Genomic DNA, 24,165 nt, shown 5'->3' on the forward strand with positions numbered 1-24,165 from the left:
TAACCGGGACCGGCAGCCCCGCCCCGCCCCGCCCCGCGCGGCGCTGATTGGCCGGGGGGCGGCCGCGAGCGCCGCGGGCCGGCGGCTGATTGGGCGGTTGGAGCGCGCGCGCGCGGCGGCGGCAGGGAGGGAGGGGCGCGGAGGTGGCGGCGGGTGCGGGGCGCGAGCGTCCCCTGGCGGACGCGAGCGAGCGCAACAGCCGGGCTGGGGTGACTGAGGGGTGGCGCGGGGAAACTGAGGCACGGGCGGGATAGGGGGGAAACTGAGGCACCGGGATGGGGAAACTGAGGCAGAGGAATAGGAAACACATGGGGATGGATGGGGAAAACACACGGGGGGCAGCATTTCCCCCGCAGCAGCGAGCGCAGCACAAAACCACGGACACCGAGTCATGCTGGGCTCCCGGGCGTGTATAAAATCTCAGAACAACAGTGGGTTGGTCACAGGGGGACGGCGGCCACTGGCCAGGCTGGGGACACCCCGGGGTCGCCACACCCTCTGTCCCCCATGCCGGGGGTCTGGAGTGCCAGGGGTCCAAGGCCATGGCGGGCTCAGAGCAGGGTGATCTCGCTGGGCGGCAGCGTCAGCCTCTTCTCCCGGGCGCCCAGCAGCCTCTCCATGTGCGCTGCCACCACGCGGCACAGCTCCAGGCCCTGCAGGGGGGGACGCCGCTGGTCAGTGGCCATGCCACCACCGTGGGAGCCCCGGCAGGGCCCCCTCGGGCCTCCCCAAATGTCCCCGACCTGCTCCAGCTGCAGCTGGGTGATGCCCTGGGACAGGAGGTCTCCCAGCGTGATCTCCACGTAGGGATAGCTGGATCCGGCCGTCGGCCGCTGCGTCCGGGTGGATTGGATCTCATTCAGAGAGAACTTGGCGATGGGTTCCTGGGAAGGGGACAGGGGGTGGTCTGTGCACCCTGGGAATGCCACCATGGGGACCAGGGACCTCAGGCTGGACAGGGCTTGGAGCAAACCCGGAAGGTGTTGCTGCCAATGGCAAGGGGCTGGAACTGGATGGACTTTAAGGTCCCTTCCAGCCCGAGCCATCCCATGACTCCATGTGTCCCACTCGGCCCCCCACGTACATGGGTCTCCTTGCTGAGGAAGTTGAGGCCGTTCTGGTTGACGGCCAGGATACAGGGTGAGACAATGGCGTTGTTGCTGCAGCTCTGGATGTAGAAGAAGGACGAGCCAAACATGGGGTAGGCGCTCAGCAGCCCTGCAGGGTAGAGGACGGGGTCTTAGTGCCCACTGCCACCCCCATCTGCCCAGTCCCCAGGGTGGCTTGCACCCAGGAGCAGCCAAGGGGAATGGGTGTCTGAGTGTGGGGCCTGGAAGCAGCCTGTCCTGTCCTGTCCTGTCCTGCCAGTGCATCCTCCATGTGCAGCACCCCAGGCTCTGTGCAGGGACAAGGGCTGCCTGTCCCAGCAGCATCCCGTCCCCATCATCATCACCCTCCAGGCAGCATCCCATCCCCAGCAGGACTGCATCTACAGCAGCATTACATCCTCATTAGCACTATGTCCTCATTCGCATTGCATCCTCTCTGCATCCTCCCCCTGTGAATGTCACCTCCCTGTCCCCATCGCTGTCCCCTCACCCAGGAACTGTGCCCTGGCCTGGTGGGCGCTGAGCGCCTGGGCTTGCTGCACGGGCTGGGTCACCATCTGCAGCCAGGACTGGGGCTTCAGCAGGCGGAAGAGCTGCGGAGGGACGTAGTCCTGCATCTCCCGCCTGTGGGGAGACTGAGGTCAGGGCCAGCGCTGGCCAGTGGGCCCCAAATCCCATTGACACGTGTTTCCCCCCTCCAGGTGCCCTGTGCCCTGCCGTACGCGGTGGGGAGGTGGTGGCGGTCCTTGGCTCGGTGCTGGAGGGCAGCCAGCTTGGCCACATGTGGGAAGTGCTGATCTCCCGGCCTCGCCGGCGGCAGGACGGTGAACAGCCCCTTGAGGTAGTCAGGGAGCACCTGGGGGGGGGGAACAGAGCACAGGGACACAGCTTGGGGACAGGGCACGCTCTGAGGGAGACAGGGAGGTGGCCCTGCGGGAGGCTGATGGGGTGGCCCGACCTGGTTGTAGTGGACGGTGACGTAGAGCTCGTTGTCGAACTTGAGGGGCTGGCTCCACACCACGCGGCGGCACCAGAAGGTGTAGCTGGTGTCCCGGAGCTCTGTCTCAGCAGCCACGTCCAGGACATATTCCCGGCGGGTCAGTGGCCGCACGCTCTGCCCTGTGACACCCAGCAGTCTGAGCGTGGCCACCACACCACCCGCACAGCTGCCCCATCCAGTCTTGTACTGTCCCATCTGTCCCATCCCTGGCAGCTCCTCACCTCTGTCGGTCACCACGAAGAGCATGTACTCCTCCAAAGCCTCTGGATTCTGCAGCCCCATCTCACAGCACAGCTCCTCGATCACATCCAGAGCCACCTGGGCACAGAGATATGTGGCTGGGACACTGCCACGTCCCCCTGTTGTGCCCTGGGCCACCAATTTGTCCTGCACTGACTCTCATCCCATGCAGTTGCCCTGGGAAGGGATCCGCTTTTCCCAGAGAATGAAGTCCCATAGCAGGGACAGCCAAAGGGTGCAGCCCGCCACACTTCTGGGTGCCCACAATCCAGGGGGTCACCCCAGTCCTGGGGTGCACTGAGCCTCCTGTCCCCTCTGGCTCACCGAGCACGTCTTGATCTTGAGGTGCCTCTCAATGCCACCAGGCAGGAGGAAGAGCTGGCGCTTGGCGCTGCGTCCGGCCTGCATGGGAGGACACGTTGGGGTGCAGGGGTTCCTTCATACAGCAAGACCCCACAGGATATCCCAAATCCCACAGCTATCCCGGAGTGACCATCCCATCGGGATCATTCTGTCTTTAGCCCATCCTGCCCAGCTGAGCAATCATGCCCCTGCTCCATGTCCACAGAGCTCCATTCCCACTGGGGACCCCTGAAAGCTCAGGGCACACCCTAAATGGTGAAGAGCAGACCTAAGAAGGACTGTGCTCTCTTGGGAAGAGCCCCAAAAAGGATCAGCTTAGTTCCAGAGTGGGGCCTGATGGAGATTCCAAGTCTGGGGGGGGGAATCTGAGTATCCAGAACTTCTGTGAGGGATCTCAAGCTGACACCAGCCCTGCCCCACCCCACAGGCACCCACGAGCCCCTGGCCTCACCACCATGGCCTTGAGCTCCATGCTGCTGGGGAAGAGGCTGCGGCCGCCGAACTGCAGGGTTTTCCTCAGGTTCTGCTCGCAGGCTTTGGCGATGCCTGGCAGGAACAGGGACTGGGATGAAGGATGGGGCTGAGCCACCGTGCTGGCTTTGTTAGAGCCTCTCCTGAGCTCTGTGACACCCTGGGGTGTCCGTCCCCACCCTGGGCACAGCCCCTACCCTGGAAGGGCAGCTCTGGGTGCCTGCTAGCATCCTGCAGGAAGGCCAGGAGGAAGGGCCGGAGCACTTCAGAGCACTTGTAGTAGGCAGCGAGGATGTAGAGCAGCCTCCAGCCCCTCTGGCAGCTGTCCCTGTGGAAAGAACCAGGGCTGATCCCCCAGGCTGGGCAAGGGTGCCCGTGGTGGCACCCATCACCCTGAGGAGCAGCGCAGCCCCCTGCAAGGATGGGGTCCCCAGTTCTCCCCCCAGGCTAGGACACAAGTGTCCCCAGTGCCAGCCTCTGCTGTCCCAGAGGGGTGTAGGGACTCACGTCTTGGAGCTGGTGTTGTTGGTGATCTGCTTGATGATCTGGCAATACACCTCATCCCGCAGGACCTCATGCTCTGCACACAGCTGGGGGACAGGCACAGCTGCCACCCCACTGCCCAGGCCACCCCCAGGACTCACCGCCCCACTGGTGGATTTACCTTGAGGATGGTGCAGACGGTGTCCAGCTCTGTCTGCCCTCGCAGAGGATAGTCACCCATGAACTTCATCACAGCTGGGGACAGCAAAGCCACACAGTGACATAGCTCAGCATGTCCTTTCCCCAGGGTCACACTCTCCTGAGTGGGCACATCCTGGGCACACGGAGCAGTGGGACCAGTAGAACTAAACTCCCCTAGGACACCCCATCTGCCCACCCCTGTCCTGCCCCACCCTCCTCCAAGAATGGGGCTGGGGATGGCTGGGACAAGGACAGGACATTTGTGCCCCTGCCTACCTTGGAAAGCCTCAGCAGCCAGTTTGTTGAGGCCACCGTCCACAAATTCAATGAGCGACTCCTGAATGGGAACCTGGAGCAGGGGGAGAAGGCCAGCTCTGGGACCCTGCTGGGACCTCAAGGGGACCTGCAGGTGACAGCAGGACAGGGGCACCCCAGGACTCCACTTCCCCATACCTTGGAGAATGTCAGCATCTCCAGCACACTGGGTCCATCCCTCCTGGCCTTCACCCCGCAGGAGTCCCTGGCAGAGAGACAAGGGAGCATGTGGGCACAGGTGTCCCCACCATGGCATGTCCCTGTCTCACCGCTGGACACTCACATGGTCCCACGCTGTGCCGCACGGAAATGCCTCTGGGCAAAGGCCAGCATGGGACACGCCCCTGTGACATCCCCGAGCTGCTCGACAGTGTCTCCCTCCGCAAAGGTGGCACTGGCTGGGGACACCTGCAGAGCAGGGCAGTGGACAGTGGGCAGTGGGCACCAGGCACAGCCAGCCCTGCAGGGCAGCCCCAAACCAGGACCCACCTCGGTTTTGCGATCCAGCTCCTGGGCGGCAGCAGTCGAGGCCACAGCCACGGCCACAGCCGCCGAAGCTGCCACCTTGCCCTGCTTGTCCCTAGGATCCTCTTTCCTCTCCGCAGGCAGATGGACAAAGTCAGGCGCTGCGACGGGCTGGACGTACTCAGCAGGGAAGAGCCCCGACCTGCCATGGATGGCCCCGAACTTCCACCCTGTGCCAGACAGATGGGGGTAATGGGATCCAGGATCCCTTTCCAGGGATCCAACCATGGGGTTTGGCTGGATGCAGCTGCAGTTTGGCATCACTCAAGGGAAAGGCACAGACCAGGTGCCACAAAGCCAGTCACCTCAGGGACATGGGCTGCACTGGGTGCCACCCCAGGTGGGACCTGTAGGGGAGCATCTCCCTGCATCAGGTCAGTGCCAAGAAGACCCCAAACCATCCTGCTGAGGGGTGACAGAGGCAGGACCCTGCCCCTTGCCCCAGCCCCAGGAGAGTACACAGCTCAGGGCACACCAGGGACACACAGAGGGACAGCATGGCACCCACCAAAATCCTGGGTGCCCGTCTTCAGCTCCTCCAGGTACATCACCTTCTTGCGGACCACGCAGCCATAGTAGTGGTCTGCAGGGACACCATGGGGACATGGAGTGTCACAGGATGCAAGGCAAGTGCACAACCACCTCCCAGGCAGGGCAAGCCTTCAGTCTGTTCCCCCTGTGCCCCCACTGAGGATATTATGGCAGCGGGGCTTTGGGGGTCCCTCACCTCTCTCGGGGTGCTCCAGTGACTGCAGGTGGATGATGTCCCCTTTGTGGAAGCTGAGCCGAGCCCCGTCCTCTGGGCTGTAGTTCCTCACGGCCACCACGTACTGGGAGTCCTGTGCAGAGGGGGTCTGGCACAGCCCGTGCATGTAGGGACACCCACAGCCCACCCAGCACAGGGACTTCAAGCACCCACAGCCTCAGGACCATCCCAGGGTGTCCCCTCAAATCCCGCCACGGTCCCATTTGCGAGGTGCCCTCTGCTGCCCACCCAACGCAGGCACACAGGCAGGGTGTGACCCCCAGGACAAACCCATCCTGGCCCCAGGGCACCCCCACCTTCCTGAGCTCCGTGATGAAGTGGTCAACCATGACCTTGACCTGGGGAGCTTTAGGTGAGAAGAGGATGAGCTTCTCGCTGCGCAGGTTGAACTCCAGCATGTTCCTGGATGGGGTGGTCACGAAGAGCACGTCGGGGTAGCTGGGGCAGGGCGAGGGGAGGCTGAAACACCTGGCATCAGTGGCACCCACAGCACCCACCCACCCTGGCTACCCCTACCTGTACGTCCGCAGCACCCGCAGCTGCTCCCCGGGGACATTGGTGCCCTTCATCATCCGCAGCAGCTTGATGCCAGTGTGGGACACTGCCAGGATCTGCACACCCGTCCCCACACTGCCCTGTGGGCCAGGGCAGCACTTCAGCCAGGGGCATGGGGACACAGTGCCCCCCACCCTGACCTGCCCTGCAGCTGGACCCTTACCGTGGCAGGGAAGAGGCGTGAGAAATACACCTCGCAGCCATCCCGGGCTGCAGCGATGATCTCCCTCTTGACACTCTCAGTGGCCACGGGGCTGAAGGAGTCCAGCTTGTTTTCCGCTGTGGGGAGAGGAAAATACCTCCTGTGAGCATCCCCCTCCTTGGGGAGGATGTGGACAGAATTCCCAGTGAAAGCAGGGATGCTCATGCCCTTCCCTGGCAGGACTGTGTTGTAGAGACAGGCGTGTGTCCACCCAGGCAAGTTGCTGAGACCTGACACAACTTGTGATGTTGTGGAGCACTAAATTACAGGGGGTCTTGGCTTTTGGGGGCAGAACTAGCCCAGGGTTAAGCAGAGCCAGTCATGGTTTGGAGGTGCCCAGGAGGATGGGCACAACAGTGGCTGGGTGCTACTCAGGCAGGGAGCAGCAGGACACAGGGTTACCAAAGAGGGATTTCAAGCGGAGTCGCTCCTCCTGGCTGATCCGGATGCAGGTGTCGGACAGCACATCATTGAAGATCTGGGAAAGGGGGTGAGGAGCAGTGGGATTGAGTAAACCATCACCCCATTGGGGAATACCCCATCTCCCTGGGGCGCTGGGGGCCCAGCTGAGTGCCTCACCTGCCGGAAGATGAGGTCGAGCAGCAGTGGGTTGTTGATGCTGTCCTTGGGGTAGAAAACCTGCCAGGGAGAGAGACCAGAACTTGGGATAAACCCCCTTATTCCTGTAGGACCTTGGCACCAGCCTGTCCCCAAGTGCCCCTGTAATCTGTACCTCTTTCCGGATGAATATTTTCCAGGGCACATTGTGGTAGGTGTAGAAGTCCTCGCTGCAGCTCCGGTGCAGCTGGGTCTGGACCTGCTGCGCCTCGGACGGGAGCTCCCGTGAGACAGAGACTGCAAAGGGACAGAAAGCCTTGCAATCCCTAGGGGGAATCACCAACAGACCCCTCCACCCAGGAAACTGAGGCACGGGGAGCAGCTCTCTGGCTGAGCTGGACACAGCAGTTGTCCAGGCACCAGGCATCATGCCGTGCCACTGGGAGGACGAGGTGCCCCACTGCCCGCTGTCCCCCACAGTGCCACAGCTCTGCCCAGCAATACCTGGGTGCCGTGTGGCTGCCGGACGTCCTGTAGGTGCTCGCAGCTGGTATCTGGCACTTGGCACCGGCTTCACAGCAGCCACCACCTCCTTGGGCCCCTACAAGGCACACAGGGCTGTGGCCAGTGCCGGTGACACCCCTAGCCCGGTCGGGGGGCACGGGGGTGGCCGCATTCCTACCACAGCTGATGGCACCCGGGCTGCTGAGAGCTGCTCCTTCAGGATCTGCATGGCTTCCTCGTGGGGGTCCAGCTTCTTCCCAAAGAGCTTGCTGCCGAGACAGCATCCCACATCACCTGCACCCCAGCATTCCTTGTACCTGCCACCACCTGCACCCCCATCACTCCCTACGCCCCATCATTCCCTACACCCTGTCATTCCCTACACCCCGACATCAGGACAAGGACGTGAACCCACAGGCAGGAGACACCCGTGGCTTGGCTGGGGACCCAGGTGTGTACCTGTGGGGCTGGGAGCTGCGCGGGGCTGGCTGGCACTGCCGGATGATGTTGCGGATGTCGTGCGTGGGTCGTGGGAAGTGCTCCGAGTTGAGCCGGGAATGCCGCACCGGCTCTCCCGGCCACCGCCGGCCCACGGCTGCTGCAGAGCCAAGCACATGGCTCAGGGGCTTTGGCTCAGCGCCACGATCCCCTGTGGCCACCCCATGGAACCGGGACACCTTACCAGCTTTCTGCGAGTAGGGCCGGGGCTGAGGGACATGGGCTGGCGTCCCCTCTGCCGCTCTGCCCTGTAAGGCACACGATGCCATCAACATCTGGCATCCCCGGCTGCTCCCATCCCCCAGGGGCTGCCCCAGAGAGGTATCCTGAAGCAGAGAAGGCACTGAGCCTGGCACTGACCGAGGGTCCGGGTGGCTGGTTGGCATCTGCCCGGCGCTGTGGGGACGGGTCTGGCTCTGTTCCTGCAACGGCAAAGAGGAGAGCTCAGCCAGGGCTGTGGGGCACTGGGATGTTCCCCACACCAGGGATCAGACAGGGAAACTGAGGCAGGGATGTGGGAGTGTTTGGGGCACTCACCCCTCGGCTGACGCGGCTCCGCGGGCAGGGGGGGTTCGCTCCGATTGGCATCAGCGCCGCTGTTCCCTCCTCCCACGCCGCCTCCTCCCTTCAGCCTCTGTGACAGGATGGCTGGCTTCTCCAGCTCCTGGGGACAGGTGTCAGGGCACGGTGGCCAAGCCACCTGCACCCAAAAAGCCTCGGGCATGGGGACACCCTTCTCACCCCATTGCCATAGGAGAGCACAGGGTCGAAGAGGCTGTCCAGGTACCTGTCCAAACCCTTCTGGCTGCGTGGCTCCCCAGATTCCCCATCTGTGAGGAGACAAGGGATGAACCGCTGGCATGGCAGGGCTTCACCACAGCGCTGGGGGACAGGAGTTGGGGGGAACTGTGCCCTACCATGGGGATGATATGCCTCTATGGAGGGCAGTGTGGGGGCTTTCACAGCTGGGGGAGGAGGAACTTCATCCAAATCAAATCCATGTCCCAGGACCCTGCAGAGAGGGAGGATGCACTCATCAAGCACCCACTGGATGCCAGATTTCCCCTCAGGAGCCCACCCACCCTTACCCAGCACCCATCCTGCCCCATGCCAGGGTTCCTCCCACCAGTCCCCAATGGGACACCCATCCCTGCCCGGGTACCTACGGCTGGCTGTCCCTGCTGTGGCTCTCAGTCCCATCCCATGCGATGAGGAAGCAGGATTTCTGTCTCGGGAAGCCCCGGAGCAGCTCGAGGTCGGAGACAAGGTCCAGGACATAATCGTGTCCAGCCAGCTCAGCCCACTGGGCACCTGCCTTCATGGCCACTGACCAGCCACGCCAGCCTTCCACCAGTCCCCTGCCAACAGCCAGACATCGGGGATGGACACAGGCGCCACAGGGACACCCTGCCCATGAGCTGGGCATCCCGGCTCCTGTATCCTGGGGACACCCAGGACGGCCCCAGTGGCACCGTGACCCGCTGGATGGGTGGGTGCCAACCCAGCACATACCTATGCTTGAGGACATCCCCTGCCAGGTCCTCGCCTGTGCTCCAGGAGTGGATGGGACAGGAAAACTGATCACCTGGGGAGGGACAGGCAGTGAGCAGGTGCCACCAGTCCCCTCCTGCCCATGAGGACGGTCACCCTGGGACCGACCCTCACCAGCGCCGTGCCCCAGCACCATGCTGCCCTCACCGTTGAAGCAGTGCAGGTCGAGGGCCATGCTGGCCTGCTGCCGGTTCGCTGTCCACTCCAGCAGGGAGGGTGGGAAGGTGCGGGCAGCCGCGGCGCCCAGCTGGGATCGGGCCATGGCGTGCATCAGCTTGCGCTGGCACACCGGCTTGTAGCCAGCGAAGGCGTAATCAGACACAAACCTGTGGGGAAGGGAGGATGCTGCAGGAGGGACATGGGCAGGATTGTTGTGTGCCGGGCTGGGACAGGGGACCACAGAGGGATTAAGAGCATCCCCAGAGGGATCCTGGCAACATCCTGGTAACGTGTGCCAGGCTGGCCCAAGGCATCCTGGAGGGACCTCAGAGCATCACTAGAGAGACTTGGCCGCTATCCCTGGGCATGTATGCCAGCTTGGCCAGAGGGGTCCTGAAGGGACCTCAGAGCATCCCCAACAGGACCTGGCAATGTGTGCCAGGCTGGCCCAAGCAGTCGTGGAGGAACCAGCTGGGGCCTGGGCAGCATCCTCAAGCTTAGGTGCCAGGAGAGCCCTGAAAAGCCCCAGCAGTGTTCCCAGGCACAAGAACCAGTCTATTCCCAAGGGTCCCAGCCATCCCCATTCCCCATCCCAGTGCCCATCCCTGGCTCACTTGAGCAGGTACTTGTCAAAGGCGGCGGACGGGGGGAAGGCGCTGAGGCAGGTGGCCAGCAGCAGCCAGCCCCTCTCCTCGTTGTTGACGTTGGTGTTCCGCCAGACCTGGTTGGCAGCTTGTGCCAGGAGCTCATCCCGCAGCCCTGGCACCGACAGCCCCTTCTGCACGATGTAGTTGCCAAAGAGGGTCTCCTGCGGGCCGCCCAGCCCCGGGTCGCCCATGAATCGCATGATCTGCCACAGGGACAGGCAGGTCCTCCCTCTGGCCCCGAGCAGGGAGCAGGCAGGGGACTGCAGTGACAGATCCTGTGCCTTCCCACCTACCAGCTGGAAGAGGCTGAGAGCCTCGTGGCGCAGTTCCTCATCCAGCCGGGTGAGGGGGGCTTTCAGCGGGGCCGTCAGCATCCCAAACGCCGGTTCCTGCGGTGACACCCGCACCCATGGCTACCTGGGGACAGCCTCAGGCCGCGAGGGGCTGACCCCATGGTGCTGGGCATGGTGTTGATGCTGGGTGGAGACTGTGGGGCTGCCAAGGGCTAGGGTGCAGGATGGGGTCAGCAGCCTTCTGGGAGTGGGGCAGGGAGGGGCTCAGGCTGTGCTGGCAGCACCAGAGGTGGGTGGCGAGGCCCTGGCACGGGTTGCCCAGAAAAGCTGTGGTTGCCCCATCCCTGGAAAAATTCAAGGCCAGGTTGGATGGGGCTTGGAGCAGCCTGGGACAGTGGAAGGTGTCCCTGCCCATGGCAGGGGGTGGGACTGGATTGTCTTTAATGTCCCTCCCAACCCAAACCATTCTGTGGTTCTGTGGTTCTATGCCAACACCTTCGCAAGGCTGAAAGCATTATCCAGCCTTATCTTTATTCAGGATCCGGGGACTGGGAAACGCAGGGCAAAAACAGGGATGAGGAAGAGGAATGGGGCAAAGTGACGGTGGGTGGGGCCGGGGTCCCGGGAGCAAAGCGACCTGGTCTCCCGCCCCAGCGTTCCGGATCCGCCCCGCGTCGGGCGTTCAGGAGGGCTCAGCGGGTCTCTCTCCGATAACCTCAGCAGGGTCCCCCCGGCCTCTGGAGACGACAGGAACCCACGGGGAGGGAGGGAGGTGGCAGCCAGCTCCCCACAGCACCACAGCCACCCCGGATCCAGCCTGTCTCGCTACCCGTGGCGTCCCCAGGGCGGGAGCCGGGACAGAGCCCGGTGCGGGGAGCCGCCGCGGGGACCCTGAACCTCACTGCTGCACCGTGACCGGGGTGCTAGGGACTCCCCAAAAGCTGTCTGCCCGGCGGGAAAGGCTCCCCGCTGCCGGGCCACGGCGCCCGCCTTACCTGGAAGTGGCCCCGCACGTACTTGGCCATGGGGTAGTCGTTGATGTCGAGCGGGAGGGTGAGCTGGGGGTCGGGCTGCAGCGCCGGCGGCGGCACCAGCACCACGCAGCCGGCATTCACCTCCCGGGCGGCTGCGACACAGCGGGAAGCTACGGCACGGCCGCGGGGGAGAGAACGAGGGGCTGGGAGCGATGGCAGCGCAGGACCCGCTCACCTGCAGCAGCCTCCAGCAGCTCCATCAGCTCGGCCGGGATCTCCAGGTGGGTGACATCCACCACCTCTCTCCGCGTCAGCTCCTGCCGCCGCAGCACAAGGATGTGGCCATTTGCTGTGCTGGTCCCTGCTCCAGCACCCGGGGGTGCCTCGGCCAGGAGCACAGGGATGGGAGAGCATGTGGCAGCACATGGATCACACATGTGTTCCCACCAGTGCTGCATGTCTTTACCTGCTTCATCCTCTCCTTCTCCTCCTCGGCCCGCCGGCGAGCATCCTCCTTCCTCTGCAAGCAGAGCAGCCATGCTGATTCCCGCCAGGAGGGAGGGAGATCCTGAGGCACCTGGATCCCCTGGGGTGCCACTGTTCCCCCCAATATCACCAGATTTTCACCCCAAAGAGGCACTGCCCCTACTCAGAGGGACACGGAGGAGGTGGTAGTGTACCATGTGGTGGGGCTCAGGGTCTGGGGATGCCACTGTGCCCTCTCTAGACCCGCCACTGAACACGCTGCAGGGTGGCAGCATGTCCCCTGGAGCCTTTGGGATGTGCTGTCCCCGCCTCACCTTGAGGTACCTCCGGCGGTTCACGTAGATGTGCACCAGCGACCTGAACTTGATGAGCGTTCGCCTCATGCGCCGGTACCGCTGCCTGCAGGAGGGCACCGTCACCCTCTGCCACCCACCAGTGTCCACCCGCCATCCCCCGGGACCCCCACCTGGCCAGGTATCCCCGCGCCCGGGTCTGCAGGAGGACGATCTTGCGGCGGAGGGAGCGGAAGCGCCGCTTGATGAAGAAGGTGCGAGCGTAGCGCTGGAGCGTGAGCGCGGCCAGGTGATGGGCACGGGATCTCTTGCTCTCCAGCGCCTGGTACAGCTGCTCCTTCAGGAAGAGCTGGGAGCAGCGACGAGGCTGTGAGCTCCCCACCTTGGCCACCACCCCCGGGGCATCACCAGAGCCAAGGCCCCTCCTGGGACATTACCTTGGTGACACCGACATAGTACATGCTGGGGTTAACAGGGCAGAGGCTCCTCAGCATCTCCACGCAGTTGGCTCCATTGGGAATGACATTGGACCACATATCAACGAGGCAGCGATACCTGGGTGAACCCATGACACTGTCACCATGCAGGACCCCGCAGGGACACCAGCACAGACCCTCCCTGTGGTGACAACCACTGCACCTGGAAATGCAGCTCCTTCCAGAGCTGTGCACCAAAACAAGGAGCTCCCAGCTCCCACTGTGGGGGAACCCCAGCCCAAATGCTGCCCCCACAACACCCACAGGCTCTGTGGTCTCCCCTCTCTGGGATGGCAGTGCCCAACCTGCAGCCCCCAGGCACCTGTCGAGGAAGACGAAGAAGGGGATGCGCACGGGGAAGCCCTCCTTGCGGATGCGGATTGTCTCCAGGATCCCCGAGTACCGCAGCTGACTGCTCACCACGTCAGCCTCAAAGAGCCCCGGCTCCTGAGGAGGGGATGGGGAGAAGCATCAACAACTGCATGGGCAAATCCTGCCCACCGTGTGCCCACCACACTGCCGGTGCCAGCAGGGTCAGGCAGCACAGGCATCAGCACAGGCAGGACAGCCCTTGCTCCCACCTTCTTGTTGTTGGGTTTGATGCAGCGCACAAAGAAAGGGTTGCACCTGTGACAGAGAGACCCCGTCAGCCACAGGGGACAGGGGACAAAGCCAGCCCAGCCACCTTGGGCTCAGATCTGGCTGTCACCCTGCTCCCAACAGCCTAGCATGGCCTGGCTGCCCACCCTGACCTCTCCATCCTCTCCACCAGCTCCAGGAGAGACTGCTGGAACCGTGAAGCCACGGTGGGAGCCTTGTACCGCCGTGTCCTGGTGCTGCTCCTCCTGATGAGGCTCCTCTGCCGGGCCAGCACCTGGGCGTGGCCGAAGAAGAGGTTGGCCACCACCTTGGGGAGAAGGGAAGTGTTAGAGAGGGGGAAGGTGGCTGGGCTGGTGCAGCTCTCCTGGATCCTCTTCCCAGCCTGGTCACTGCTTTTTTGCCCAGCCCTGAGCAAACTGCATTCCCTAATTAAGGCTGGATTGCCTGGATAGGGATGGGGATGAGGATATGGATAATACAAAGCACAGGAGCAGCACATGTGCCTATTTGTGCCAAATGCTTGAGGAGTCAAAGCCCAGAGGATCCCATGGGTGGAGCCAGAGGCATCCTCTGCTTCTGATCCCCCTGGGCTTCACCAGCCATGGGGACACATGCTCGGGGACATGGAAGGGGATGTGTGGAAGGGAGGTATTGGTGCTCAGTATCACTGCACAGCCAGTGCCAGGCAGGGCCCTACCTTGGTCCTGCTGCTGATGAACAGGTCCAGCACATCCTGACGGACCTGGTCGTAGTTTTTATCCAAAAATTTGTGAACCTGGCAAAGAGCAAAACCTCATGGTGAGGAGCCCAGCAGCATGATGGGGGACCACAGCCAGACTCTCTGGGCTGCATCTCCCTCCTTGTTGCAGGATCAACCTTCTCTTTAACTCGCCTTAGCACCCCAGCTGGACATCCCAGTGCCACACACCTGGTAGGTCACCTTCCCTGCATAGTGCTTGATGGTGAACTCGGGCAGTGGCATCTTCGGCTTGGTGTAGAGCGGGTTTGTCCCATGGTGGTAGTGACACTTCTGGAGGAACGTGTGGTCAGTGGCCTGGGAAGGGACACAGGAGTGAGACACAGCTCAGGAGATTCAGCAGCAGGTTGGAACTAGATGATCTTTAAGGTCCTTTCCAACCCAAACCATTCTGGGATTCTGTGATGCTTCTGTGATTCTTTGGGTTTACCCAGCCTGGAGGAACCTGGAGGGTTTCCCAGGTTGCTCAGGACAGCCCAGGAGAAGAGCAGCCCTGGGCCGTGGTGATTCCCCAAATACAGTGACCTCCCAGTGCTGCCACCTCACTGCCTCATTACAGGGAAGCCCCCCACCTGGGGGAAGCAGCTCTGGTCATCCAGGATCCGGAGGATGCCATAGGGTTTTTGGGAGATGAGGTCAATGCAGGGCTGGTTGTCACTGAAGGGGATCTCCTTCCACTCGATCTGCTCCCGGATATACTCCTCCTGCAGGGCAGGTACTGGGTTATCCCTGTGCCCCCAGCCCCACTGCAGTGCCCAGCACAGGGGCAGAGCCCAGCACTGCCCACCAGCCCCACCTGCTCCTCCTGGAACACAATCCTGTTGAAGAAGAACTGCAGGTACTCATTGGCATAGTTGATGCACAGCTGCTCAAAGCTGTTGAAGGTGAGGTCCTGCAAGAAGGAAGGTCCATGGAGCCTGAGACCCCGGGAGGGTGGAGCTGGGATTGAGCCAGGGTGGAGGTGGGATGAATCCTGCTCACCTCGAAGCCATAGATGTCCAGGATGGCGATGGAGAGAGCCTCCTGGCGTGGGTACACCAGCCTGTTGATGCGCTCCGTGAGCCAGCTGAAGAGCAGGGCATAGAGGGTCTTGGCAATGGCATCCCTGGGGAGGGGAGAGAGGAGCAGAGTGCTGGAGCTCCTGAATGGCAGCAGAGTACTCCACTGCCACAGTTAGCATCCACCACAGCATAAGTTTTCATCACCACAGGGTCTAATCCACACTGAGGGGCCTGACCATCCCTTTTCTCAGCTGGCATTTCACTTCCCACACCATCCCTGGTGGTCAGACTCCTCCATACCCTCCTGCAGTGCAGCTCCCCTTCCCTCTACCTGGCATCCACAGCGCTTTCAACAGTCAGAGGGGTAAAAATCTTCTCCCGCTGCGTTTCCTGTTTGGGAAATGGCGTGATGGAGTTTTAGCCATATCAGCCATGGTCCCCAGGGACCAGGGACCCCCTCCCAGCCGGTGCCCCCGTGCACTCACCGTCACCTTGAAGGTGATGGCTTTCTGCAGGCCCTCGGGGGACACCTGCAGCAGCTCAGCCACTGTCCTGATCTCCGTGGCGCTCACCACCATGGCGATTTCCTGGCAGTCAGTCTGCAGGACACAGGGATGCAGTGGGATGTGATGATCCCCATTTACCATATCCCAAATCATGCTTGAGAAGCACGTGGGGTACCTCGTATTTCTCAAAGTAGACATTGCCCAGGTGGAGGACAGAGGAGAGGATGCGGAAGATGCTGTTCTGCTCATCCACACTGAAGTTCAGCACCTCCATGGTGTTGAGCAGCCGACGGAAATCCTCAGCATCGTCCTTGCCGGGAATCTCACAGTTCCCACCCTGGCACAACCCCCTTGGTCCATCAGTGGATCCCAGGGGGTTCAGCACCCAGTGTGGGGTGTCACCCTGCCCTGAGCATCCTCCTCATCCACATGTTGGGGACTGAAGGGCCCACTGGCACCCTGAGCTTGGGCAGCCCCCCAAAAATCAGGCTGGGGAGGGGACTGGGGAGGGGACACACTACCTGGTTCAGGTAGTAGTAGGTCTCGGCGCCCTGCAGGCAGTACCGCTGCCGCTGCTGGGATGGCAGCCCTGCCAGCATCTCGTAGAAGATGTGGTAGTTGCGCTCGCTCTTGGCCTGGGGAGCAGAGGACAGGGCTGGGGATGGGGTGGCAGGAGGGGCAGAGTGGGGAGCAGAGCCCAAGGACCCTGTTGGCACACACCTGGAAGACCACGCGGGACTTCTCCAGCAGGTACTGCGAGGTTATGGCACCGCAGATCAAGCCGCTGCAGGGGTGAGAGTGGGAACCTGGCTGGCAACCTCAGTGTGGGCAGGGGCTTGTGGCCCCCCAAGGCACCCAGCCATGCCCCAGTGTCCCTCAACACATGGGGGGGTCAGTGCCAGTCCCCTAGTGCCCCCCAGCAGGGATGGGCAGCAGGGAGAGGTGTCTGCACCTGGCTTGAGTGCTGCACCCCGGGGTGACATCAGGTAACCCTGTCGGGATCAGTGGGGCTGAGCGAGGATGGGATGGGTTATGAGGACAGGGATGGGGATGGGAATGCTCAAGGTGCCAGTCCAGGTCACAGTGTCTCTGTCCCTTCCTTAGAGACAGCCACCTGTCTTCAAGTGCCATCACCTTTCCATCCCCGGGTTTGTCCCCAAAAGCATCCCCACATGTCCTCCCAGGGCCAAGGGGCAAGGGCCTGGGTTTGGCTGGACACCCCTGGGGCAGCAGGGGACATGGGGTGGGAACAGCCACACACAGATGTTACTCAGCATTACTTACTCCTCCAGAAAGATTTCCACAAATTTCCCAAACCTGCTGGAATTGTCATTCCTCACGGTTTTGGCGTTGCCGAAGGATTCCAGCAAGGGGGTCGCCTCCAGGATCTGTCGTGGTGAGGGGGAGAGCTGGGGGGTCAGCCTGGGCACCCGACACACCAGGGGACATCCCCAAGGCGAGGGCACCCTGTTCTGTCACCCTGTCACCCCAGACTCCATGCAGAGTGCCCAAATTGGAGGACAAATTTGGGTGCCCAAATTGGAGGACCAAGGACTCCATCCTTGTGCATGCACTGATTTCCCGCCGTCCCTCCCGCCTTCCCCCTGCAGCTGGGGTGCCATGGCCACGATGCCACCATGATTCTCAGTCCCCTTGAACCATCCCAGCCCACATGTCCCCTCGGTACCTCTATCTGCCATGGTCCAGGTGGAAGCATGGGGACAAGGAGAGAGCAGCAGAACCATGAGGAGGGATGGAGGAGAACACTGGGAGGTGTGAGAAGAGGATGGGGACACGGGCGCTCCGGGATGTCCCCAGGGCGGCACCTACCTGTGGGGCAGTGCTGCGTTTCTGGCTGACAGCTGCCAGGTAGCGCAGGATCAGCTTGGTGGCTTCGGTCTTCCCCGAGCCGCTCTCCCCACTGGAATGCAGAGCAGGGACACAGCCGGGGCTGTCACCAGCCGAGCAGGGTGTGCCCACCCTAAACCCCGCCAGCACCCCATCCCCGGCACCAGACTCGTGGCAGAGACTGGACAATTAGGCTGGTGTTGATTAGGGGCCACCCCAGGGGGCTGTGCGTGGGGACAGCCAGGTCCTACCTGATGACGATACACTGGTTGTGTTTGGCATCCATCACTTTGGAGTAGGCGACGTTCGCGATGGCAAAGAGGTGCCTGAGGTGGGGGGAAGCAGAGGGGGGTGTGGTACCACACTGCCCCAGCACAGGGACCCCCGAAGTGCCCCGAGTACCCCCCATGCATGGACACAGCCACTCCAGCACCCAGCAACAGAGGATCCCTCAGGGCTTGGGACCACTCAGGGCTGCTGTGCGACCCAAGGGTGGGGGATGATGGGTGGGAGTGCCCCTGTCCCCACAGGGCATTTGGGGACAGCCTGGTACTCACGGCGGGTTCTCGCCCAGGGCTCTGCCTTCGTACTGCAGCACCTGCTCTGTCCCGTAGATGTTGAAGAGCCGGTACGGGTTCACAGACACCAGGATGCTGCCGATGTAGGTCTGCCAGAGAGCGAGGTGTGGGGTCGTGAGCCCTCAGAGGGCGCTGGCTCCCCAAAGACCCCACACCTGCAGTTTTTTGGGGGATGCTGTGCCTCCTTAAGCTTACGTAGATGAGCTGGCGCTCGAACCGTGTCCGGATGTTGCTCAGCACTGCAGCCTCCTGGAGGTCTCTGGCATAGAGCAGAGGCTGCATTAGAGGGTGGCAGGGGGACAAGGGAGTGTCTGCTGTCCCCAGAGTGTCCCCAGCATCCCCAGCCCCGGGAGGCTGAAGCAGACCCCATGTTGGGATGAGATGGAGTAGGATAGCAAGGTCAGGGGTATTCGGTTGGGTGCTCCAGCCCCGTTGTCCCCCACAGCTCTGAGTCACAGCGTAGGGGACAGGGACACTCACTCCAGCTGGGTCATGTCCTCCAGCCCGTCCTCCTCCTGTGGCTCGTGGTACCGCACGATGGGCAGGCTGCACAGAGACTGCATCTGCAGGGAGCAGCCACCCCGTCACGGCAGGGATGTGCCAACACTCCCAGGTGTCCCACCCAGTCACTGCCACCACCCCAAAAGCCCCATCTGTGACCCCAAACCAGGGGACAGTCAGCGATTGTAGAAACCCCAAGAAAACACCCCACAGCCCCAGAAGGGGTCCCCCAGCAAGAGCGTTGTGTGTCAGGTGTAAGCAGCAGCGCTGGGACACAGGAACATGAAGCCACCAAGGCCACCTTGGGGCTGGTCCCAGGAAAACCTGGTCCCACTCACCATGGGCAACACCTCCAGTGGAGGTGATGGAAAGGGGCTGAACCGCGGGGCTGAGGCTGCTCCCCCCCGGCCACGCGCAGAGGTGACGCAGGACAGGTGTCACACGGGAGGGAGCCTGCGCTGGCGCCCGGCCAGGCGGTGGGCAGGAAAGCGGACACCCCCCGGGTCACCGTGCCACCTGCACCTGTCCCGCCGGATCGGGTCTCCGCTTTTCCATACGCCAGAATCAAGTGTCCCCAGAGGGGCCGTTCGTGGGGGGACACTCAACAGGCGATGATCCCCCCTTCCAATCTGCTCCCTAAGGGAGGACCCCCTCCAGCACCCAGAATACCCACAGCCGCTTACCCCCCACCCTGGCCGCTGCAAACCCCTCGGCACCGACGCCTTCGTGCCCGGGGGAGCCGGCAGCCACCTCAACTCGCCACCCCGTCCCGGGTCCCGCCGGCTGCCGGTTCTACCCCTGGCTCCATCCCCCCGAGGGGTCTCCCCGCTGGCATTACCTTGCTGCGCCAGGGCTGCTTGCTGCCCAGGTACCCGTCCGCCCAGGGGTGCCTGGCCCGCCAGCCGCCCGCCGGCGAGCGCTGGCACAGGTATCGGTCGAGGTCGGCTCCCCACTGGCCCGCCCACCGCCGGCCGCGCTGGGTGGGCTGCCGGGCGATGCCCTGCTCGGCTGTCCAGGCGTCGGGCATCTCCCGCACCCGCACGACGTGCTGCGTGGACCAGTGCTGCTTGTACATGCGGGATGCGCGCCGGAAGGAGCCCAACCTCTGCACCTGCGGCGTCACCACCGCGTAGCGCCCCGCGCCCTCCTCCCCGGCCGCCCCGTCACCCTCGACGGGCTCCATCGGCCCCGGGGGACGAGCGCCGTAACGGGAAACGGCCGGAGAGCCGGGGGCTCGTCCGTGGGGTGGTGGGAAAGCGGCACGACGGGGCGGTGAGGGGCTCCGGTTGGAGGGGAGGATAGGGCGCCCGGCGTCGGCCCAGCCGCCGCGCCCCGAGGGTGGGCTTGGAGACCTGCGGGTGCTTCCGTCCCGCCGGGATGGGCGCCGGGGCAAGGAGGGCGAGCGAGTGGAGGGATGGCGGGTGGGTGGTGAGGATGAAGGGGCTTTGGTGGGGTCTATGCTCCTTACGAGCAGCGAAGCCAAGGACTGCGCCACGGAGCGCCCCTTGGAGAGGCTGCGGCCGCCCGCTTCAGCAGATGGCCTCGGTGGTGGGGAGCGGGGGGCCATCCCGGCAAGGGGCTGCCCGATGCGCTGGATGAAGCTTTTGGGGGTGCTGGGAGCGGAGCTGGGCGGAGGGGGCACCCCGGCGGGACCCCGCGAGGCACCCTGCCAGGGGGGCAGCTCCTCATCCCAGGAGGGGCCGAGGCGGCGGCTGCCGGGGCGGGACGATGGTGCCAGGAAGGGAGTCCTCTGCAGCGGCTTCACCGCTTTGGTGGGGGGCTCGGGGAGCCTGGGCCAGGCCTGGGGGAGCGGCAGTCCGGGGGGGCTGCTCCGCCGAGAGGACAGGGGTCTCCCCGCCGCGGGCCCCACCAGGCGCCTCCCCCCCGGCCCCGGTGAGCGGGGGGCGGCCGGCGGCGGGGCGGGGGGCTCGGGGCCGAAGCGCCGGGGGCTGGCACCGAGGGAGGGCGATCGCCGCGGCCCCTCGCCCCTCGTGCTGCCGGGGCGCGGCCAGACGGGCGGTGGCGACGAGGAGCGCCCGGGGTTGGCGAATGGGTTACGGAGCGACGGCCGGCGCGCAGGAGGGTCCGGGTCTGCAGATGCTCGTGGTGCGGGGCCCCCCAAACCGGCGCTCTCCATCCCCGGTAGCCTGCGGCCGGAGCGCCTGTAGGAGGGCTGGGGGGTGCGGGACCCCCGAAATCTCCCCGCACCCCGCGGCGGGCGACTGGGGGGGTTGGAGAGGGAGCGTTGGAGGAACTGTCCAAGAGGGCTCCCGCACGCCCGCGCTGCCGAAACCCAGCGTCTCGGGGATGCCGCGGAGCCGGGGGTTGCCGGAGGCGGCGGCGGCTCGTACTCGTCGTAGTCATCCTCGTCACGGGCGGCGGGCAGGTGAGGGGACGGCGGGAGGGGGACATCCAGGCGGTCCCTGCCGAAAAGCTTGACCTGGGGCCGGGGGAAGAGCCTGAATTTCCTGTTGAGGGAGAGCTTGGAGGAGAGAGTCTGCCGCATGCCCCGAAGCGAGGAGGTGCTCAGGATGGAGAAGGGATACTCCTTCTCCTCTTCCTCCTCTTCTTCCCACTCCTCGGGCTCCTCGGCTTCAGTGATCTCCTCCAGGCCCAGGGCGTAGGGGTTGCAGGAGGATTGGGCATGTGGTGCCCACCCACCCTCGCTGTACTGGATGCGGTGCTCGGGGTACTCACCCCCAGGGTACCCCCCGGCAAAGGGCTCCCCAAAGTCCTCGTAGGGATCCCCCCTGTAGCCAAAGGGCCCCACCGCCTCCTCACCGTACTCTGGGTCACTGCTGTAGGGGTCATAGAGGCTGAGAGGGGACCCAGCACCGAACTGTCCCTCATCCTCGAGCTCTGGGTAGCTGTAGGGGTGCCCTGGTGCGTCACCATCCTCCCAAAATCCCCCATAATCATCGTACTCCTCCTCCGTCTCATAGCCAGGGTAGTCAGAGTAGGGAGTCGGCATCGTATCCTCAAAGCCATACCCTGCTGGGTAGGCTGGGCTCTGAGTGTAGCCTTCCTCCTCAGAGAAGTTGTGCCGGGGGCTGTAGGCTCCATCCTCCTCCTCACTGTAGCCGTGCCACGGGCCATAGGCTCCATCCTCCTCAGCGTAGCCATGCTGGGGGCCATACACTCCACCTTCTTCCTTGGGCTGGCCGCGCCAAGGCCCGTAGGCCCCATCTTCCTTCCTGGCATAGCCACGGCGGGAGCCATAGGCCCCATCCTCCTTGCCGAAGCCTCGCTGGCGGCTGTAGGCTCTGTTCTCCTCCTCGGCCCAGCCGTAGCGCGGCACAGGCGTCTCGGCGGGAGTGCGCTGGGAGCGGCGCCGGGATGGCTGCCTCACCATGCTGCCTTGCCGCGCACTGCCGGGGGCCGACAGCCCGGCGCTGCCAGGGATCCGCTTCATGTTGGCCCGGTGCCTGAGGATCTCATCTTCCGCGGGGAACGGCAGCTTCTTGGCACCAATGCGGGACAGCCAGGCCGTGTCAGTCGCCCGGCTGCCCCCCACCAGCCGCCCGCGCCGGGAGAGCACCTTCCTAGCCAGCCAGCCCGTGGCGGCGGCCGCCTTGCTCAGCACCTGTGCCCGTGGCTTGAATTTCCTTTCCGGGCGCCGACGGAAGAGCGAAGCACCAACCTCGGAGGCCTGACCGCCCTGCCCGCCCTGCCGCATCAGCAGGAAGGATGCCTTCTTTGCTGCCTCCTTCTTGGCCTCCTCCTTCTTGGCTTCCTCCTTCCTTTTCTTGCCCACGCTCTTGAAGCGCATCATCAGGTTGGAGGTGGACTTGAGCACCGCTTTGTTCTTCTTCTTCTTCCTCTTCTTGGTGCTGTGCTTGTGCAGCCCCCAGAAGAAGCGGGATGTGTTCTTGAACTGCCCCTTCTTGGGCCGACGCAAGCCCAGGTTCTTGAAGCCCAGGAAGAGCTTCGAGGTGCTGCGGAGGCTCCGCTTCGCCCGGGCCTTTGGCGGTGCTGCCGCCTCCTCCTCGACTGGGCCAGCTTCCACAGATGCTGGCTGGCTCTTGGCCTCGGCACCCTTGGCCCCCTTCTTCTTCTTGTCGGTTGTCAGCCCCATCATCAGCTTGGAGGTGCCCTTCGTGTTCTTCTTGGCTGTTGAAGCATCGCTCTCGCCCTCCTCTCCCTCCTTCTCCTGCTGCACCTTCTTCCCCAGGCCCAGCTTCTTCCCCACTCCTGCCTTGGGCAACCCCTTCTTCTCCTTCCCCTTTCCCTTCCCCTTCTTGGGCTCCTCTGCAGCTGCTTCCTCTTCATCCTTCTTTTCCTCCTTTTCTTCCTTTTCCTCTTTTTCCTCCTTTTCCTCTTTTTCCTCCTTTTCCTCCTCCACCACCTCCATCTCCTCGCTCTCCTCTGCCTTCAGCAGCTCCGCATCTGAGGCATCCTCCGACTCGTTGGGATCCTCCTTCTTGCCTTTCTTGCCATCCTTCCCTTTCCCTTTGCCCCCTTTCCCTTTGGGCTCCCCCTTCTTGCCGGCCATCCTGGCAGTGGCGGGCGCTCATGCTCCGGCCCCGGCGGGGCCCTGCGAGATGATGCCCTGCGCCGGCAGGAGCCTGCTGCTGGCACACCGGCCGGCTCCCGACCCCTGCCCCGGCTGGGTATTTACCTGTGCCCGGGTTTGGCTAGGCACATGCCCGTCCGTGGCTCCCTCGGGCGCCGGTGGCCGCCCGCTTGGCATGGCGCTGGGGCGGCGGGACACAGCCCCGGGGCAGCCCGGCGGAGCTGCTCCTGCCTCCCGCGCACCCCGCGAGTCGGCAGCGCGGTGCCGGTGGCTGGGCTCCGGCTGTAACCCAACCGCCAGGCTCGCGGCGGCATGAATAATGTAAGGGATGCACCACGCCAGCCCTTGAGACTTTTCCGAAGGAGCAGGGAAGGGCCCCTGCCGCTGGGAGCATCTCCCCAGGGGGACACTGCAGGGGACAGCGCTGTTACCCCAAAACGGGACCTTGCCACCTCCCTGCGCCTTGGGGCTTCCTCTACCCCTCCCTGAGGAATCAGCCTCTTCTTCCAGTCAGCACGGAGACGGATGAAGCCCGGAGATCCTTGCCAGCGGGCGGCACCAAGAGAGAGGTGACAATTTTGCAGAGCCCAAGGCAGCAGTGGGAACACACCCAAGGGGAGCGACTCAAGGGAGGGATTCAACACCAGACCAAATTCCACAGCCCTGCTGGGAAGCACCGAGGAGCCCAGAGCCCACGGGGGCACTCCTCATGCCATGCCAGGTGGCAGGTACGTGCAGGGTGCCACACGTGCCCACACACAGCTGGCAAGGGGGTGTTGCATGTGCCACACGTGTGACCCGCGGCAGTGCCAGCAGCGTGTTTGCGCACACACGTGCCCAGGCGCGGGGTGACCACATCAAATGTTAATGCCAGGCCTGGATTCCTGCGGCTGCAGCTCATCAAAGTTTAAGCAGCAGCGGTGGGAACTCGCTGTCCCACATGGATCACCTGCAGGCAGCAGTGGGGCCGGTGTGGGCAGGGGCAGCACCCTCTGCACTCCCTCATGGGGTATTTGGGCAGATACCAGCATCCAGCTGTGCAGCAGCTGGCAGAACCAAAGAACCAGCAACAGTTGCTGGACTGAACCCACTGGTCTCCCCCAGGATCAGGAGAGCCCATGGGTGGCACCTCCTGGTGCTGTGTTCTCCCCAGCCTTGTCCCTCCTTGCCACATCTACAGCAGAGGGGCATT

The 24,165-nt window shown here is 63.7% G+C and overlaps 1 protein-coding gene across 1 annotated transcript; it reads right to left on the reverse strand.

The window, feature by feature from the left end:
• Positions 1 to 389: 389 nt before the first annotated feature.
• On the reverse strand, positions 390 to 22,952 carry MYO15A (myosin XVA). The gene is made up of 64 exons (XM_085075321.1): positions 22,820 to 22,952; positions 19,299 to 22,651; positions 18,440 to 18,522; positions 18,155 to 18,218; positions 17,939 to 18,048; positions 17,633 to 17,707; positions 17,358 to 17,454; positions 16,818 to 16,921; positions 16,254 to 16,317; positions 16,055 to 16,168; positions 15,709 to 15,870; positions 15,513 to 15,626; positions 15,359 to 15,417; positions 15,008 to 15,131; positions 14,823 to 14,918; positions 14,599 to 14,730; positions 14,198 to 14,323; positions 13,967 to 14,044; positions 13,422 to 13,576; positions 13,251 to 13,296; positions 12,992 to 13,116; positions 12,631 to 12,748; positions 12,367 to 12,542; positions 12,215 to 12,299; positions 11,881 to 11,934; positions 11,650 to 11,731; positions 11,436 to 11,566; positions 10,441 to 10,536; positions 10,115 to 10,350; positions 9,489 to 9,667; positions 9,303 to 9,375; positions 8,957 to 9,148; positions 8,708 to 8,802; positions 8,532 to 8,620; positions 8,328 to 8,454; positions 8,151 to 8,212; positions 7,975 to 8,038; positions 7,752 to 7,890; positions 7,471 to 7,561; positions 7,293 to 7,389; positions 6,964 to 7,085; positions 6,810 to 6,869; positions 6,633 to 6,708; positions 6,192 to 6,307; positions 5,990 to 6,108; positions 5,770 to 5,911; positions 5,435 to 5,546; positions 5,216 to 5,290; positions 4,672 to 4,877; positions 4,466 to 4,590; positions 4,321 to 4,387; positions 4,144 to 4,216; positions 3,848 to 3,921; positions 3,691 to 3,773; positions 3,381 to 3,511; positions 3,164 to 3,258; positions 2,674 to 2,751; positions 2,331 to 2,427; positions 2,068 to 2,228; positions 1,832 to 1,965; positions 1,600 to 1,733; positions 1,085 to 1,218; positions 744 to 884; positions 390 to 653 (listed from the first exon to the last, which is right to left on the reverse strand). Exons 1-64 carry the CDS (start codon positions 22,950 to 22,952, stop codon positions 552 to 554), a joined length of 10,257 nt encoding a protein of 3,418 aa, XP_084931447.1. The 3' UTR covers positions 390 to 551.
• Between the last annotated feature and the right edge of the window lie 1,213 nt (positions 22,953 to 24,165).

This window comes from Lichenostomus cassidix, chromosome 14 (genome assembly GCF_008360975.1).
Source record: "Lichenostomus cassidix isolate B80296 chromosome 14, HeHo_3.0, whole genome shotgun sequence".
Lineage (NCBI taxonomy): Eukaryota > Metazoa > Chordata > Aves > Passeriformes > Meliphagidae > Lichenostomus > Lichenostomus cassidix.